Source organism: Dunckerocampus dactyliophorus, chromosome 1 (assembly GCF_027744805.1).
Source record: "Dunckerocampus dactyliophorus isolate RoL2022-P2 chromosome 1, RoL_Ddac_1.1, whole genome shotgun sequence".
Classification (NCBI taxonomy): Eukaryota; Metazoa; Chordata; class Actinopteri; order Syngnathiformes; family Syngnathidae; genus Dunckerocampus; species Dunckerocampus dactyliophorus.
The window spans coordinates 6,354,963-6,375,583 of NC_072819.1; the positions used below are offsets into that span (position 1 = coordinate 6,354,963).

Here is a 20,621-nt window from a genome sequence, read left to right on the forward strand (position 1 = left end):
TTATATTTTATTGTATATTGTAGATTTTATTGTTATTTTATTTTATTATTGATTTTATTGAATTTTATGGTATTTTATGGTATTGTATTTTATTGTATTTATTTTATTATTGGTTTGGATAGGCTCCAGCATACCCCCGCGACCCTAATGAGGACAAGCGGCATAGAAAATGGATGGATCGATGGCGATTCTGCAGCGGAAGTAAGCAAGCCTTTTTTTGTTTTTGTTGACATTTTTTTAATGTTTAAAGCATGAGTGTCCAAGGTGTGGCCTGGGGGCCATTTGCAGCCCGCACCTGTTTTTTTATTGGCCCGCAGCACATTCTAAAAATGTAATTAAATAACACATTTTACTTAAATTGCTTGCGTATATATTAATTGTTTGAATTGTTTTTAGTTTGTATTGATTTGATTGTTTTGTTTTATGTTTAAAAGTTATAAGTATATAGTGTACATGAAAATATATAATTTTTTTTTTTTTTTTTATTTGTCATAATAAAGTGTTCGACCACTGTAGAATTAAATATCCTAGAATTTTTTTTTTAACGGTACGTTCCCATCATCTTAGCAGGAACCAGGAAGTAGTCTGCATGGTATGGTCTTGTCATCTCACGTCAACAGGAAGTAGCCTGCTAGCTTACATCAGGACAAACACAAATGTATGTAAAATAAATACAATTTTCCGTTATGAGTTGCTACGACAGTAAACGGTACGGTCGATTATCATCCTCCATGAAACAGTAAGTAGCTAGCTAGCAACAAACAAGCATGGCCTCCGGTTGATTTGCGTTTTTTTTTTTTTTTAGCACAAAGGTGGAGAATGAGCACAGTGTGAGGCCTGATGAACACAACCATCCCGTCGACCTGTGTTGACGTCGTTTGCGTAAGTTTAGATGCTAGTATTCACCTCCTGTGACGCTAATCCAATCGCTTGTTGTTTACTTGAAGCTGATTGAATTCTTCTCAAACTCACGTGACATCTGCTTAAAAATGGAAGGTTTTGTCGCTCAAATAAGAAGTAGACGGACGCAAAGTGGGCGGGCCTTCTGTGGTGCTGACTTGTCAGGAGCAGCTGACGGCATTGTTCTCCCGGTTTCACCAGCCACCTCCGCCCCCACCCCTCCTTCCTCTTTCCTAAGCGAGTGATGGTGCCCTCACAGTCTCCATTATGCTCTGCAGCGAAGCCATCGAGGCAAATATTCCCCGAAAAGCACTCTGACAGACTTTGGCAGCACCCATGTGGGACATAATATATTTGTCGTCTTTGCTTAAGGGGGAAAAAAAACTAAGAATGACCTAACTTGTATGCTTTTTACACATGTATTAATACAAATAAAAATATTGTTTATTTAAAAGCAAATTTAATATATAAACATATATGTCAACATTTTAATAATCATTTTTATTCTAATTCAAATTAATTACATCTAATTAATTTAAGTATTTTTAATTTAATTTTTGAAAATAAGAATTCAATTTAATTTATGTACATGATTTTTACACATTACATTTTTTATTTTAATTTGAATTAAATATACAGATTTTAACTGTTTATTTTTTAATTTTATGTTTTTTCTGAAAATGAACTTAAACAATATAATTATTTTATAATATATTTTATTTAACTTAGAAATCTTTATTATTTCCTATCATTTAGAAAATTATAATTGTTGTAAAAATAATGATTTCGTAATATATATATTTTAATTGTCATTTTATACATTTAAATTTTAAAAATATACATATTAAAAATTAATACAATAAGCACTCAGACTGACTTTGGCAGCACACACGGGAGATATTTACCATCTCTGCTGAAGGGGGTAAAAGACAAAGAAAGACCGAACTTCATGCGCTCACATTTATTCCTAAAAATTCCAGTTTGATCAGTCAAAAACAGTGGACGGGAAGTCAAACAAATGCACAAATAAATTGATAATTTTTTTTTAATTGTCTGACAGCATATTGTATATGCAATTATTACAGTATTAAATAAAAAATATACTAAAATCAATGAATGTAATGCTAAATTAAAGTCATATTTATTTAAAATAATAAAATAAAATACTGTATATGGGTTTATGTTAATAAAATATAATTGCATTTATTATAGATTTTGCTTTAAACTTTGACTACTATTTGTATTTATTCATATATTTTTTTAAAGGTAAAATGTTTTTATTTATTTTTTGTTATTTCGTTAAAAGTTTTTGTTTAAAACTGAATTGATTTTAAAATTTATTTCAAATTAGTTTTTAATTAAAAGTAAAATTTCAATTGAACTCACTGAACTCCTCCCACACCCGAGATTTTGTAACTGTAGCAAATTATACACGTTTTAACTCAAATCCATTGTAAACATTTTAATAATGAGTAATTTTGTATTTGTATTACATTTAATTGATTTTAAAATACATTTAAAAAAAAAGATTTTTAAACAAATATATTAAAATTGTACTATTAATTTTACACGTTTTAATTATTTAATATTTTTTTTATTCATTTATTTTAGTCAGTCATATATTTTTATTCCAACTTTACAAATTCCAATTAATATAGAATATGCTTTAAGTAAATGCTAATTTAATATATAAACATATATGTAATTTTTTATAATTAATAATTTTATTGTAATTCAAATAATTACATTTAATTAAATAAAAATATATTATTTTAATTATTCTGAAATATAATAAGATTTCAATTTACACATTTTAATATTTTTTTTATTTTATTCATTTATTTTATTTGTACTTTTAATCAGAATTAATTTGACACATTTTATTGATATTTATTATTTGAATTCTAATTAAATACAGAGGTGTGAAAAAGTGCTTGCCCCCTTCCTGATTTCTTATTTTTTTGCATGTTTGTCACACTTAAATGTTTCAGATCATCAAATAAAACGGTGTGAAAAAGTGATTGCCCCCTAAACCTAACAACTGGTTGGGCCACCCTTAGCAGCAACAACTGCAATCAAGTGTTTGTGATAACTTGCAATGAGTTTCTTAGCTTTGTGGAGGTATTTTGGCCCACTCATTTTTGCAGAATTGTTGTCATTCAGCCACATTGGAGGGTTTTCCAGCATGAAGCGCCTTTTTAAGGTCATGCCACAGCATCTCAATAGGATTCAGGTCAGGACTTTGACTAGACCACTCCAAAGTCTTCATTTAGTTTTTTTTTCAATCATTCAGAGGTGGACTTTTTGGTGTTGTTTTGGATCATTGTCCTGCTGCAGAACCCAAGTTGGTTGCAGCTTGAGGTCACAAACAGAATGTCCGGCCATCTGTTGGTGACCTCAAGCTGAAACCAACTTTGGTTCTGGGAGCAAGACAATGATCCAAAACAGACCAGCAACATTCTCCTTCAGGATTTGTTGGTAGACAGCAGAATTCATGGTTCCATTTATCACAGCAAGTCTTCCAGGTCCTGAAGCAGCAAAACAGCCCCACACCATCACACTACCACCACCACATTTTGCTGTTGGTCTGATGTTCTTTTTCTGAAATGCGGTGTTATTTTTACACCAGATGTAATGGGACATACACCTTCCAAAATGTTCTACCTTTGTCTCGTCACACCACAGAGTATTTTCCCAAAGGTCTTGGGGCTCATCAAGGTGTTTTCTGGCAAAATTTTCACGTTTTCACACAGGGCCATGTAGGTTTGTATTTTTTTTTCTCGCTTAGTACTAAAAAGTTTCATTTAAAAACTGCATTTTGTGTTCAGTTGTGTTGTCATTGACTAATATTTACATTTGTTTGATGATCTGAAACATTTAAGTGTGACAAACATGCAAAAAAATAAGAAATCAGTAAGGGGTCAAACACTTTCACACCATTGTACATAAACATATATATATTTAATTTGCTGTTTTTTTTAAATTACACAATTTAATTATTTTATAATATATTTTAATGTAGTTGTAATCGATTTATAAATCTTATTTATTTCCTAGCATTTTAAATATAATTACTATAAAAATTGTAATTACTTCCTAATACTGTATATCTTTTTTCATGGTAATTTCATAAATGTTTTTGAATGTAATAATATTGACTTATTTGTGTACTGTTCAATTGAAGCAATGTTCTATGATGAACATTGTCTTGCAAAGAAACGGCTGTAAAGATGAGAACATGAGCTGCAGGATAAAAAGGAGTCAGCGTATAAAAGCGTACAGCACGGTTTAAAGACAGGCTTGTTTGGTGGAACATGTCAGTCGGTTTGAAAGGCACCAGAAGAGATGTGTGAAGGTGTCAACTTGACTTGTCTTTTGTCAGAACATCTACATGACAAAACCTCCCAAAAGTCAGCCTGCAGGCAACTGCGGCTGCTTGCGGAGCATCTCGCTCATCTGTGAGCATACTCCGTCTTCTTTTTGTTCCCCAGGAATCATGTCGACGCCAGCGGGCTGCTTTGATGCACATTCGTGACGACATGAAGCCTCCAGCCGGGCCTCCCTGTCCGTTGAGCCTTGTGATGAACCTCGATGGCACTGCGGTCCACGCGGTGGATGCCACGGTTTGCATGATTCATTCTTTGCACACAACCATTCCACTCAAATGTCACATGTCCACATACTGTACTACAGTAATACTACTACTACTACAGTAGTACTGTATGGATGGTTTGCACTGACTGGAAGTCGGGCAATGACACTACTGCCATCCCAAAAAGCCAAAAAGCCATGTCAACCAACACACACGCACCATCATGTGCACCATCACCTTCCCAATGGCTGAAGTAAAGTTTTACAACAAAAGCTAATAATTATACATTCATACAAATACTTCCTAAATTGCTTACTTATGTAGTAAGATTTTGTCTTATTTTTTGGGTTATATTAACATATTTTTAATATTTAAAGGTTATATAATAATATAAGTATGTAATATAATGTAATAATAATAATAATAATAGTAATAATAATAGTAATAATGTAATAATATGCTATAAAACAATGTTATATAATACTATATATAATATATCGAGGAAAAGGCTTCTTGAGACGTCATCTGTACTTCTGTGTAGAAGGTGTCGGACGTTTCGCTCCTCATCCGAAGAGCTTCGTCAGCAAACGTCACACCTTCTACACAGAAGTACAGATGACGTCTCAAGAAGCCTTTTCCTCGATGGACAACTCCTGTACGACTGAGAGCCTACACAGACATATATATAATATACATAATACATGATATTATTACCATTTTAGTCCTTCAGGAATTTGTTTTTGTATTTAAACTTTGTGAAAAATTAAATTAAATTTAAGTTAATAAAAAAAACTCTCAGCAAACACATGATACTGTTATAAATTTAATTATAATTTTAGTCCCTCTGGAAATTTTTTGTTTTTCAATAAAATAAAATAAAATAAAAATTGTCCTGTTTTTTGTTTTATTTATATTTTGTATGTTTAAAGGATATATAATAATGAGGATAAGTAATAATAATAAGTAGTAAGTATATAATAATGTACTATAATATGTTATTATAATATGATATAATACAATATTTATAGTACATATTATACGATATTATTCATTCATTAACTTTCTATGCTGCTTGTCCTCATTAAGGTCTAGGGGGTATGCTGGAGCCGAGCCCAGCCAACGACAGGTAAGAGGAGGGGTACACCATGGATTGGTCACCAGCCAATCGCAGGGCATATATAAATTAAATTAAATGTCATTTCATTTTAAATTCAATTAAATTAAATTTCATGCAGACCTGGCTACACATCATAACCCAACCAAACCCGATGACTTGTTGTGTATGAAGTGAAAAAACTCCACAAAGAGCCAGGAACATGTTTATTGGCTTCCGGACAGTTACATACAGTATATAAATATGAGTGGGCAACATTGTCATTAATTGCATTAAAAAAACGGCACAGGACAACACACATACACGTGGACGACGCCACATGAAACACGCTGACACGGCACAGTTTACTCCCACATGGATTTGTTATTGAAGCTTCCCAGTCGAGCAGATTGTGATTTAGCAGAAGAAGACGCAGTCCAAGTCTGCAAACATAAATGGAACATACAGTAGCATCTTGAAGTGCCATCCATTCCCGTAAGCGCGTGTGAAGCTCACATCCAACAAAGTCAAGCTAAGCGTAATAAGAGCTCGTTTATTAGTACATTAAACTTCTCCCACTGCTAGTTTCACCCAAACTCCTCCAATTCATCATCTTCCATTTTCACTTTCCTTTTCCACTTTCTTTCTCCTTCAAAACAATTATTGTTATTATGACCATGGCTCCGCCCGAGGGAGGGCTAGAAGGGAGTCTACACAGGAACTTCTTTGTCGGTTTTGCTCTCATTTGGACTTCTCGGCCGCCGCAGCCACGATCACCGGCTCGGTCTGGACCCCGGCGTCTGTCGAGTGACGCTTCTGACCCTGAAGAAGAACATCAGAACATCACAACACGGGTCAGATGTGTAGGACATGTGGGCAGGTTGGTTCATTAAAGTCTTTAATGAGCAATAAGAAAAAAAAGCTCACACATTTTACTCATTATTTAATTTTATCCTAACTCATTTTACACGTTTTAATTCCTTAATGCATTTATTTTTATCAGTCATATCTTTTACTTTACACGCTTACATTATTTACAGATATTTTTTTATTTGAATTTAAATGTATTTTACACATTAAAATTATTTAATATTTTTACATTTTAATTGTAATTCGTTGTACACATTTTAGCTAATATTTGTTTTAATTCTGAGTAAATTTACACATTTCACATATTTAATATTACTTTATTCATATATGTTTTATCTTCTACACATTTACAATATTTATTAAATTTAAAGTTTATTTGATGCATTTAAATATTTTTTTATTGTAATTGTAATTAATCAGTCATTTAATAATATTTTTTTGAATGATAATACATTTTACATATTTTAATTATTCCGTATTTTTCATTGGATTTGATTCATTATACACATTTGAATTAATATTTTGCTATTTTAATTTTAAATAAATTTACACATTTTAGTTATTTATTGTTTTTGTTTTAGTCATTTATTTTAGTCAGTTAAAGCTTGTACTTTACACTTTTACATTATCTACAAATATTTATTTGAATAACATTTTATTTTACACATTTAAATATGTTTGCATTTTAATTCTAATTAATGTTATACATTTCAATCATTTCATGATATTTTATTTAAATTATCATACATTTTCCACATTTTAATTATTCAGTATTTTTCATTTTAATTCTAATTTATTATACACAGTTTAATAAAAATAATAAAAAAAAATAATTAAAATAAAATAAATTCTAACTAAATTGACACATTTTAGATATTTCATTTTTTTTTGTCATTTATTTAGTCAGTCATATCTGGGTCTTTACACATATACATTAATACAAATATTTATTTGAATTCTAATTAATTTTACACCTTTTAATTAATATTTTTTTCATTTGAATTGTAATTCTAAATACTATTCTAACACTAAATACATATACATTTAAATTTTATTTGATTTATTTAATAATATTTAAATTTTGGTCAGATCTTTTACTTTACACATTTACATTAACTACAAATATGTTTTTATTTTAATTGTAATTTTTTTTACACAATTAAATAATTAATTAAATTGAGTTATTATTTAATATTTTTAAATTTTAACTCAAATTTTCCACATCTCATTTATTTAATAATATTTGTCAATTGAATTATAATACATTTTACACATTTAATTCAATATTTTTCATATGAATCCTAATTAAATTTACAGATTTTAATTATTTAATATTTTTATTTTAGTCATTTATTTTAGTCAGTCATCCTTTACACGTTTGCATTATTTACAAATATGTTTTTATTTGAATTGAAATTTATTTTACACATTAAATTTTTGTTTTTATATTTTACCATTTTAATTCTGACTAATTTTATACATTTTATAATATTTTAAAATTTGAATTATTGTTAATGTTACAAATTTTAATTATTCTGAATTTTTTATTTGAATTCTAATTAATTATACTTACACATTGTAATTAATACTTAGTTTTTACTTTGTTTCTAATTAAATTGACACATTTTAATTATTAATTGAAATATTTTATTTTAATAAATTCAGTACAACATTTGACTGGTACTGTGTGTGTGTGTTTTTAGGACGCTCTTTGGAATTATATAAATTCATTACAAATAAAAATGAAAAACGATCATATTGGAAACGAGCAATCAAAGCCAGGCTGATGAAAACAAGCGCCCTGATGCAGGTAATTGATAATCTGTTGCTGCTGCTAACTAGTGGAGACTTTGCTAACAACATTTTGCAAAGTGCAGGGCCCTTCACAATAAGGCATGTCAGTTGTTTGAAACGTGCTTTTGTTACCAGGTGTTTCAAGAACAGCTGGATGGAGTTTCTCTTCTCCGTCTTGCGGGCCTGGTTGGCGCCGCCATCCCCAGATTTGGAGGGTGCCGATGCCGCCTTGTCATCCACCACCGGCTCCGGTGACTTGGCGGCCGCCTTGGGTTCCTCTTTGGCCTTTGCTGTGGGCGGAGCTGCTGTGGCGGGGGCGGGGCTGGCCTTCTTGGGGTCACCTGCCTGGAAGCAGTGGTACGTACAGTACATACTTAAGATGCTCTCATGTGTACCGCATGCTAAACTATCTGAACAAAACATCCACATAAGAGAATAAATAAAGAAGACGTAGCACGAGGGATCAGTGTTGCCAAATTTATTTGCTTTATTTAGCAAGTACTCAGACACCAGGGGTGTTCAATGTGTGGCCCAGGAGCAACCCACGGTTGTTTTTTATTGGCCCGCAGCACAATCTAAAAATAGAATTCAACAAGCAAAATAAAAAAAACAACAGCAAACATGGAAAAATCAGCAGTAAATTTACAACAATTATGTCCAAATATATATTACAAAAATGTTGTACTCTAACGAGAAAAAGTCATGATTTACGAGAATAATGTTGTAATATTATGAGGAAAATATTAAATTTTTGTAGCATAAATTGGAAATATAAAAAACAAACTATTATGAGTAATAAAACTATGATTAAAGTTGTAAAAATGTTTTAATTAGGCTGCGGAAAAAGTTATAACGTTCCGAGAAAAAAGTCAAATTATTATGGTAATAAAGATGGAAGTTAAAATAGTTGGGGAAAAAAAACAGCAAAAATGGAAAAAACAGCTGTAATTTCATGAGAGTAAAGTCAAAATATAAACAGAAAAAAGTAGTATTCTGACAAGGAAAAATTTGCAATTTTACAAGCATAAACTCACAATATTATGAGTTGAAATATATAAAAAAAAAAATGTTTTTTTAACAAAAAAGTTAAAATATGCAAAAAAAGTTATAATTTTGGGGAAGTTAGGTTGGGGAAAAGTGATATTATGGGAATAAAGACAAAATATTCTGGCAATAAAGTCACAATTATGAGAAGAAAATCTACGAGAAAAAAGTTTAAATAGTTGGAAAAAAAACTACATCAGAAATAAAAAAAAAAAAACAGCTGTAATTTCTTGAGAATAAAGTCAAAATATTAACAGAAAAAAAGTCATATTCTAACAAAAACTCTTTATTATGAGGGAAAGCATGATGTTGATAATATTAAAGAAAAATATAATATAATATAATATAATATAATATAATATAATATAATATAATATAATATATAAAAATGTTTTTAACATTATAATATGGGAAACAAAACAAAAACAAGTCATAATATTATGGGAATAAAATCCTAATTACAAGAAGAATATTTCTAAGAAGAAAGATGAAATAGTAAATAATAAAAACAACAGCAGAAATCGAAAAAACTGCTGTAATTTTACAAGAATAAAGTCCAAATATTAAGAGATAAAAGACATATTCTAACGAGAAGAAAGTCACAATTTTACGAGAATAAAACGTTTAAAGTAAATAATGTCATTTTAGTAGCATAGAGTTGAAATATTCAAGAAAAAATACGACTTCAAAAAATAAGTTGAAAATAAAAAAAATTATTCCATTTCTGCTGTTGTTGTTTTTTTCCGCCAACTATTTAAATTTTCGTCTCATAAATTTTGTTCTTGTAATTATGACTTTATTCCCATAATATTTCGACTTTATTCCCATTATATTATGGCTTTTTCCCTAACCTAACTTCCCAAAAATGACAACTTTATTTTCTTTTGTTTCACATATTATGACTTAATTTTCCAACTATTTCAACTACATCTTCTTAAAAAAAAATATATATTGTAATTATGACCTTATTCACATAATATTTTCACTTTATTATTGTAACAATATAGCTTTTTCTGCAACCTAATTTCTCAAAAATGACAACTTTATTTGTTGTTTTGTTTCTCATAATATTATGACTTAAAAAAAATATATATTTTTCTTGTCAGATTCAAACTTTTTTCTTGTAATATTTTGACTTTATTACTGCAGATTTTTCTATTTTTGCTGTTTTGGGATTTTTTTTTCAGTGTCCTTGTTAAATTATATTTATAGAATGTGCCGCAGGCCAATAAAAAACAGCCGTGGGCCACAAATGGCCTCCGGGCTGCACTTTGGACACCCCTGGTGCACGGTATGTTCCAGACCAACCGTAAATTGTCTTTAATGTTTATGAAAACACGTACATTAGGTTTGCTGAACTGGCTAAATTGTCTTACATTTTTGCCTGTGACCGTGACGGTGATGTATGTGTGATGTTCTGTCAGTCGGTTCTTACTTTGGGCTTGAAGAATGAGAAGATGGACGACTTTGGTGGCGTTTTCTTCTCCTGGTGAACAGGTGCTGTTGCTTCCGGCTTAGCCGTGGCCTCCAGAGTGGCAGCCTTGGATGGATCCACCTTCTTTTGGGGAAGACAAAGAGAAAGGAGAACATCAGCCGCTAAATGAGGCCGATGACGAGAAAGGTGGTCAGTTGGAACAAAGGGGAGTCAAAGACAGGTAAATAAGGGGGAACATCCCAGAAAGAATGAAAGAAAAGCCCTCAAACTTCCACAGAAGAGTCCCTCAGAATCTTCCCTACAAACTTGAACCCCTCAAATGTTCCTCGGAAGCACACTTTCCCCAATAATTTGGACTTCAGAGTATTCCAAATTGTGAAGAGTTGATATTTTCAAGCACTTTCCGCCATTACCTTCTCCTCTACAAGCACCCGTGTCGCCTCTTCTGCTGTCTGCTGGCCGTCCGTCTTATTAGGAAAATGCAAAATCAAAGTTACCCTCAGTACGTACGAAAACAAGTACAATACTTTAGGTACGTGCAACACAGCAAATTGTCTTCAAGGTTTATGAAAATGTCTGTGATGCTTACATATGCACATATGTCAGGATTATAATTTCAAAAATTTTATTTTGCTTTGTTTCACATATTACAGCTAAAAAAAGAAGTTTTTTCTTTAATATTTCATTTCTATTCTAATAAAATGACTTTATTTTTTCTGATAATATTACAGGTTTATTGTCATACTTTAAAAATGACTTTTTTCACATTAGAATATGACTTCTTTCTCCGAATATTTTGACTTTATTTTTGTAAAATTACAGCTGCTTTTTTAAATTTCTGTGGATGTTGGTTTTTTTTTTTTTTTAATATCCAACTATTTAAACTTTCTTCTTATAAATTTTCTTCTTGTAATTATGACTTTATTCCCATAATATTATGACTTTTTCATCAACATAAAAATTACAACTTTATTTTGTTTTGTATGACATATTACGACTTAAAAAATAACATACTTTTCTTTAATATTTCACCTCTATGCTACTAAAATGACATTATTTTTCCTTATAATATTGCAACTTTATTCTTGTAAAAATGTGACTTTTTTTTGTTTGAATGCGACTTTTTTCTCTTAATATTTTGACTTTATTAAAATTACAGCTGTTTTTTCCATTTCTGCTAGCCATCAGTCTTGTTAGGAAAATACAAAATCAATCACAGCATTTTTGAAAACAGCTTGGAGAAGTGCGAACCGTGGCACTGACAAACTCAAGGGTTTTTACCTCGACTTCTACAACTGCTTGTGGCGCCTCCACTGCCGCTTCCTGCAGGATAAAACTTGTTTTTATGACACACTTTATACTTATTTATGGGGTGCAGCATGCATACATTTCATTAAAAGGTCCACTATTATGCAAAAGGGACTTTTTAATGAAGTACCAACAGTAATATGTGTTTTTGAGCCTCAGACGTGATCAAACTCTACATCTATCATCTCCCTCACTTGCTCTCTCCACTTTGGAGAGAAGAGGCGATTAAACTCCCGCCCACCACTTTGTATTGTATTTTGTAAAGATAAGCTGAGAAGTTATATATATTTCAAGAAAAAAAAGTGCATCTCAGGTTTGTCATATAGGTGAAAAAAACTGTTATTAATATTAACTTCACTCTTTTCTCTTTTTTCCCAAATTTTTGCTGTTTTGCTGCTTTTACTGTACTTCCAAATATTTAAACTTTCTTTTTAAATAATCTTTGTAAATTTTCTTCTCGTAATATTTTGACTTTATTCCCATAATATTAGAACTTTTCCTCCAACCATCCATCCATCCATTTTCCATGCGGCTTATCCTAATTGGGGTCGCGGGGTTATGCTGGAGCCTATCCCAGCTGACTTTGGGCGAGATTACCCAATTTGCGAGGTTTACCCTGGACTGGTCACCAGCCAATGGCAGGGCACATATAGACAAACAACCATTCACACACACATTCATACCTATGGACAATTTAGAGTCTCCAATTAACCTAACAAGCATATGTTTAGAATGTGGGAAGAAACCGGAGTACCCGGAGAAAACCCACGCACGCACGGGGAGAACATGCAAACTCCACACAGGGATGCCCAACGCGGATCTCCTCAATCACCTGATTGTGTGGCCAACACGCTAACCACTACACCACATTATTTTTCCTCATAATATTACAAGTTTATTCTCGTAAAATTGCGACTATTTTTCTCATTAGAATACAACTTTTTTCTATTAATATTTTGACTGTATTCTCGGAAAATTACTGCAATTTTTCCATCTCAGCTGTTTTTTTCCATATCTGTTGTTGTTGTTTTTTGCTTTATTTTCTAACTATTTGAACTTTCTTCTTATAAAATTTCTTCTCGTAATTATGAGTTTATTCCCATAATATTATGCCTTTTTCCCCAACCTAATTTCCCACACATTACAATTTTTTTTGGTGGTATGTTTTTTATGGGTCATCATATCATATCAGTGTGCAAGTGAGATCTCATCAGCAAACAAGCTCAGTATGTCCACAGTGTGGAATTATTTTCATGTTTGGCCGTCGGGTTGTAATTATAAAGTACAGTAGTACCTCGCATAACGTAAACCTCCTTTTAAGTAAATTCCACTGAACGTAAAGAATTTATGTTAAGTTTTTGCATCGTATTACGGAAGAAATTCCATATAACGTAAAGCGTCAAGTGACGCCTTCTGACGCTTCACGCTCTCATTGGCTGATTATCGGGGCACCGCCTACGCTCTCATCTCATTGGCTGACTCACACAGCGCATACGTGAGTTTGTGTGAGAGACAGGCTTGTCCCTTCAAACTCCTTCCTCTTCGTAGTCCTCCTGAAACTAACTTAAACAATTAAGTTAAGTTACAAATTAAAATTTTGCACACAGCATTATCTTGTAGTGCGTGTGCGTTTGTCTGTGAGACCAGCTGACTCTTAGACTCTTTGAGTCGTGTTTCGACTCAGGCTAGTCCTCCTCCTCCTTCCTGCCTCCACTTGCGCTCCTGATCAAGACATCCCGTGAACGGTAAGATTGTTTTTGTTTTTCAGTTTTATTCATTTACAGTAATCTTATTTATTACCTTATTTTATATTGGAATGTTACTCTACTATGTTTATGGTAACGTTTTCTTATATTTTCCCACCATATTTGGTGGACTTTGAATATTTTGAAGGGCCAAGGGGTGAGTTTGGGAAGATCTTGGAACGGATTAAGCTATTTACATGTATTTTACGTTTCGTATAACGTAAAATCCCTATAACATAAAGGTTCTCGGAACGGATTATGTACGTTGTAGGGGCGTCCACTGTATTAGGTTTTGATCTTTGCGTGTAACGCAGTTCCACCTAAATAGTGGCAAAACAGGAAGCCAAAATAAGAAAACAAAACAGGAAACAATGTGGAAACAAAGAAAAGACCAAACATAAAGTCCAACCTGCCATGCGGAACATGACATAAAACACTAGAGGTGTCCCCATGCGATATTGATATCGGATATGGGACCGATATCAGCAAAATAACTAATTGGATTATATCGGCCTGCATGCCAAATCCCTGATATTGGCACTCCGATACAAGCAGTCCATTCTTGACCACACTTTTTACCCTCGGGACCAATTTGGTCCCATTTGACTCCCATAATGAGCACATATATTTTTTGTATATACTGTACTGTAATCCTGACATATTCTACTGTTTTACTCAAACATCTATTAAATCTAAGCATTGATGGAGGACTTTCTAAAAAAAATAATAAATCAGGCTTCACTACACATAAAATGCAGAGCCAACTTAAAGAACATGTTTTTCTTTAATATTTTTTTATTTATATATTATTATTTTTCCTCATTTATTCTCATAAAATTGTGACTTTTTCTTGTAATATTTTGACTTGAGTCCCATAATATTATGATTTTTTCTCTCGAATATTTTGACTTTATTCTTGTAAAATTACAGCTATTTTTTCCTTCCCCTCCCTCCCAATTATTTCAACTTTCTCCCTGTGAATGTTCTTTTGAAAATTATGACTTCCCATAATTCCCATAATATTTTGACTTAATTCTCGTAACATTATAATTTTTTCTGCATCCTAATTTTCTAACAATTCCAACTTTATTCATTGTTTTGTTTGAGATTAATAATATTATGACTTTCAAAAAAATAACATCTTCGGTAAGAAAGCCAATAATAAGCACCTCTATTAATTATGTTTAAAAATCAAAAATCATGTCTGGATAGAATAGGAGATTTTAATATATGCCCACACTTTTTACTCTCAGGACCAATTTGGTCCCATTTGACTCCCATGAGAAGCACATATGTTTTTGCTAAACTGTACTGTAATCCTGACATATAATGTTTTACTCATGAACTACCTAACCTAATAAATCTAAGCCTACTACACCCAACCCTTGATGGAGGACTTAATAATCAGGCTTCACTATAAATCTTAAAATGCAGCTCAGCCAACTATCCATCAGTCAGCTACAGACGTAGGAGCTCTAAGTTTCATCAGTGAACATGCTAACCTAGCATAATGTTAAAGCGTAATGTTAGCACTTTAGCATCACATAGCTATGCTAGTGTTACATCAGTGTCCTCCTGTCCCACTGTTACTACGTTGTATGCAATGTTATATGGCATCATTTCTTGGCAAGTGCACAGTTACTGTGTGATCAAGTAGACAAATAAATAAAACGCTAAAGCGATAAAACGCTAAATATTCAGAAACAGGCGTGGACAAACACAGCTCATTAGGATCACGCAGTAGGGCTTGCTAAAAGCACTTTTAAAGTGTTTAAGTTCCAGCATTACACATACACTATTGTGGAAAGAATATGTAGAAAATATAACATGGGACGTTTAAGAGCTGGACACATTTACTTGGCAAAAATTTTTCATAAACTTGCAGCATTTTCTCATAAAATCACGAGTTCCATCTTGTAAAATTGCAATAAATTCTTGTAGAATTGTGGTAACATTTATTTGTAATATTCCAACTTTTTTCTTGTAAACTTGAAACATTTTCTCATAAAATTGCGGCTTGCATCTTGTAAAGTTGCAATAAATTCTTGTTGTATTGGAGTAAGACTTTCTTGTAATATTGCAACTTTATTCTTGTAAAATTGCAGCATTTTCTCCTAAGATTGCCACTTTCATCTTGTAAAGTTGCAATAGATTCTTGTAGAATTATAGTAAAATATTTTCGGAATATTCAAACTTTTTTTTTGTAAAATTGCCACATTGTCTCATAAAATTGCAGCATTTCTCATAAAATCGCGGGTTTCATCTTGTAAAATTGCAATAAATTCTTCTTCTAGATTTTTGTTGTAATATTCCGACTTTTTTATTGTAAAATTTCAGCATTCTCTCATGAAAACTGTGACTTTCACAGAGCATTAAACTTCCAATATTTTGGACAGAGTATATGACAGACACTATAATGGAGCTGGACACATTTACCTGTATTTCTACAACTGTCTCTACTTCACCGTCTTGCAGTGGTGTCTCCATGTTAGTCTGCAGCACATTGAAGCAGTAGTTAATAATGAGCGTTAGAAGCCGATGTGACATAAAAGTAAACACTGCTAATGCTGTAGTAGGCATGCCAGGCCAGCAGTTGGCAGTGTAATTGTATATGAAAGAGGTCTTGTAAAATTTTAATAAATTCTTGTAGAATTGTAGTAGGAGTTATCTGCAATATTTAAACTTTTTTCTTGTAAAGTTGCAGCATTTTCTCATAAAAGTGTGACTTTTGTCTTGTAAAATAGCAATAAATTCTTATAGTATTGTAGTAAGATTTTTTATAATATTCCAACTTTTTTCGTTTTCAAATTGTGAGTGTCATCTTGTACAATTGTTATAAATTGAGTTGTAGTAAGATATTTTTGTAATATGACAACTTTTTTCTTGTAAAATGGCATCATTTTATCATAAAATTGCGACTTTCATCTTGTAAAATTGCAATAAAATTTTGAAGAATTGTAGCAAGATTAATTGTAATATTCCAACTTTTTTCTTCTAAAATTGCAGTATTTTCTCATAAAAATTGCAAATTTCATCTTGTAAAATTACAATAAATTCATGTAAAATTGGACTAAGTTTTTTATCCTTAATATTTTGACTTTTTTTCTTGTAAAATTGTAGTATTTTTTTCATAAAAATTGTAACTTTCAACTAAATCCTAGCATTACACTTCCACTACTGTGGACAGAATATATGACGACTATAATGGAGCTGGACACATTTACCTGTATTTCTACAACTGTCTCTACTTCAACATCTTGCAGTGGTGTCTCCTTGTTAGTCTGCAGCACATTGAAGCAGTAGTTAATAATGAGCGTTAAAAGCCAATGTGACATAAAAACCAAAAGAAAACACTGCTGCTGCTGTAGTACGCATGCCAGGCCAGCAGTTGGCAGTATTACTGTAATGAAAGAAGTCTTGTCAATGGACAAAAGCCTTCTTATGTTTCCGAAGGCAGCTATAAAAAGACATGATTGAGTGTAGATGGATGATGAAGTGAGAATTCCGTAACAGCGGCAATGCAGCAAAGCTGCCAAAATAGTTTTGAATTTTTCTTGCCCCTCATTTCAAACACAATTCAGTAATATCATATGTTGTGTAGTAATAATAAGTACAGTCTGCAGGTGTGCTTATGTACCTTCGTACGGAAGAACTTGCCCAGAACGTCTTTGCTGGACTTCCCGTCTTTTGCCGTGGCTGCTTTGGGCTTTTCTTTGGAGGTACTGGCTTTTGCAGGTTTGCCGCTCAGCTCCGCTTTCACGTCCGGTTTCGGAGGCTCGGGAGGAGGAGGCGGTGGGATCAACATTCCCTTGGCGGCTGCGGGAGGGTCCGACACTTGGACGACCTTACGGGAAGAGAGAGAGTTGGCATGAGTGTGCGTAGCGAGCCAACCAGGTGCAATTGAAAGAAAAAGCATCTTTTTCAGGAAGTACTTGTGCCAAATCAACATGTGGCTTTAAAGGAAAGAGGCTCACAGTGGTGCTTGGCGCCGGCTGGTTCTCCTTCTGCCGCTGTTTGGCAACAAAAGAGGCAGCAGCAGTCATTAGTGTCCATACAAAAGGCTTGTCCAAGACTAAGACACCGACTTATGTACATATGTGATAATAAGGGTAAAATGTACAGCATACCACTGTTTTTACATGTTTATGTTTTTATGCTTCACTGATCATGTTTTTTCATCAAGAGATTTCGTGCATTGCTCAGTGGCCCTTGAACAGAGACAAAAGTTTGGCTACGTTGGCTCTAGCTTCCACCGTTAATCCGGCCAGGATAAAGGCTACACCGTGACTTTCATTTTATACACAGTACAGTACGGTACGTGTTTTTGGACACTTTGAAGACAATTTAGAGCACGAGTGCCCAAACACTTTCCAACGCGGGCCACATAGTGAAAAATGGAAATGATGTGACTTTTTCCACTTTTATATTTTCTTCATGTAGATATGCTAAGAAGTAAGAGCAATAAATTCCTGTAGAAATTTAGGAAGATTTTTTCATAACATTTAGACTTTTTTACATAAAATTGCAGCATTTCCTCATAAAATTGCGACTTTCATCTTGTGAAGTTGAAAATTTTAATTCTTGTAGAATTGTGGTAAGATTTTTTCACAATATTGTGACTTCATTCTTGTAAAATGGCAGCATTTTCTTATAAAAGTACAGCATTTTCTCCTGAAATTGTGACTTTCATCTTGTAAAGTTGCAATAAATTCTTGTAGAATTGTCGAAAGATTTTTTCATAATATTGTGACTTCTTTCTTGTAAAATGGCAGCATTTTCAATCTATTTTCTCATAAAATTGCAGTATTTTCTCATAACATTGCGACATTCTCCTTCTAAAACTGCAGTAAGTTCTTGTAGAATTGTAGTAACATTTTTCGTAATATTCGGACTTTTTTCTTCTAAAATTTCAGCGTTTTCTTATAAAATTGCAACATTTTCTTGTAAAATTATGAGTTTTATTTAGTAAAATATTAATAAATTCTTGTGGAATTGCAGTGAAATTTTTGATCATATTCCCACTTTTGTCTTGTAAAATTACACCTTTCATTGTGTAAAATTGCAAAAAAAAAACCCAAAACCCTTTAATTTTGTAAATTTGCAATAAATTATTGTGAAATTGTAAGTCATATTAAAATTTTAAAAATTGTGTAAAATTGCAGCATTTTCTCATAAAATTATGGAATTTTCTTATAAAATTTTGACTTTCATCTTGTGAAATTGCTGCTGTTTTTTTTCATTTCTGTTGTTTTTATTTTTTTCCCCAACTATTTCAACTTTCTACTTTTCAATTTTCTTCTCGTATTTATGACTTCATTTCCATAATATTTTGACTTTATTCTCATAACTTTATGACTTTATGATTTTCCAAAAGTGTTTGTTTCTCACAATATTACTACTATGACTACTACTACTAGCATTTCCTCATAAAACTGCAACAAATTCTTGTAGAACTGTAGTAAGATTTTTTTGTCATACTGCGACTTTTTTCTTGTAAAATTGGCAGCATTTTGTCATTAAATTGTGACTTTCAACTTGTAACATTGCAATAATAACAAATTCCTAGTCTCATGGCGAATTCTCCTTCGTGATTACCAAGCAGATCATGCATTTGTACTTTCCGTGCATCATGTTCACCTGATCCTTCGGGACTTCAGCAGTTTCCTTTTTGGACGTTTTACTGGGACTCATCTGCCGAACAAGGGAAGGGACAGTCACCGTTAAATTCTGCCGTAAAAGAAAAAACACAAAAACGGAATAACAACGTGCCAAAGCCAGGCGTCATGAAACATGGCAGTTATTTGAGATGCTGAATATGCAAAAGGCACATGAAGAGCAGTAAACGAGGCCTTTCATGAGTGCAGACACAGGCCTTTAGAATAAACCAACAGCGTGCCCACGGCCTGTGGAGCGCCGTCAGACTGGCAGCCATTGTGCCGTGGAGATGGCGTAGGCCTGCCCTCGCTCTATCGTCGCCAATCTCCACTTCCAGGCGCACAGGCCTTCCTTGTGAGCGCGCATGGAGGGCCCCCAACAATGGGCCACCACATCCCCGCATGTTTCAAGGCTGGAGCGGCGCGGCGTCAGGGCACTGTAACTCTTTAAAACGCGAGGAGACACAATGGCCGCCTGTTTTGCATCATGGCCATCATTTGTTATGGATACCTTAGGTGCTTGAGTCCTTCATGTTATTCAGGATAACAAATAGCTTCAGCAAGAATGATTAGCTTTTTCTGAGTGATTTTTCAACAACTCTAGAAAAGAAGAAACACAAACCATCCCTGTGTTGTGTACTTACTAAATTTTTGAAGAAGTTCATAACTGGACTTTCTTCGGGGTTAGTCTCCTCTGTTTGCGCTGCTGGACCGTTAGCCTTGTCAGTTTGCTCCGAAGCGACTTGTTGAGTCGGCAGTTCCGTCAGTGTCTCTGGCTGGAGGTTAGCGGGCTCCTAAGCGGCATCACACACACAGTTAGCTGTCTGAGGGTTACGCCGTAGCAGAGCAGGGAGTGCAGCGTCGTGCAGTCCGGCGTCTTAATCACAGCATTGAGATGGCAGCACAATTCCAACCATGCCTCTGCCTACTACTACTGCACATCCTCAACAATAACTCTTTTATCAACTTGCACGGCCCAGCCTCCCCTCACTCATTGATATTCAACTATGTTGGACAGTCATGTCGCAGGAATTATATCCCAAAATCCAAATACCTTTCTGTGTCCCATTGCTAAACGTCTGAAGTTGCTTGCCTTGAACAAAGTGACCGTACAGACGTGATTTTGGGCACATTGAAGACAATTTAGAGCAGCAAGGGCCACATAGTGAAAACCGGAAAGGAGCTC

The 20,621-nt window shown here is 33.2% G+C and overlaps 1 protein-coding gene across 11 annotated transcripts in view; it reads right to left on the reverse strand.

The window, feature by feature from the left end:
- Positions 1 to 5,805: 5,805 nt before the first annotated feature.
- Positions 5,806 to 20,621, reverse strand: part of bcas1 (brain enriched myelin associated protein 1) — a 30,042-nt gene continuing 15,226 nt past the window's right edge. Inside the window, exons 4-14 of one of the 11 annotated variants that reach the window (XM_054793258.1) lie at positions 20,080 to 20,229; positions 19,419 to 19,508; positions 17,756 to 17,791; positions 17,419 to 17,625; positions 17,006 to 17,062; positions 16,218 to 16,274; positions 12,010 to 12,051; positions 11,142 to 11,195; positions 10,729 to 10,851; positions 8,382 to 8,594; positions 5,806 to 6,407 (exon numbers count right to left, since the gene is read on the reverse strand). In XM_054793258.1, coding sequence (XP_054649233.1) covers positions 6,327 to 6,407; positions 8,382 to 8,594; positions 10,729 to 10,851; positions 11,142 to 11,195; positions 12,010 to 12,051; positions 16,218 to 16,274; positions 17,006 to 17,062; positions 17,419 to 17,625; positions 17,756 to 17,791; positions 19,419 to 19,508; positions 20,080 to 20,229 — 1,110 coding nt within the window. In that variant the 3' untranslated portion in view covers positions 5,806 to 6,326. The remainder of the gene's footprint in view (positions 6,408 to 8,381; positions 8,595 to 10,728; positions 10,852 to 11,141; positions 11,196 to 12,009; positions 12,052 to 16,217; positions 16,275 to 17,005; positions 17,063 to 17,418; positions 17,626 to 17,755; positions 17,792 to 19,418; positions 19,509 to 20,079; positions 20,230 to 20,621) is intronic. The other 10 variants (XM_054793268.1, XM_054793296.1, XM_054793285.1 and 7 more) reach the window with 10 other exon arrangements.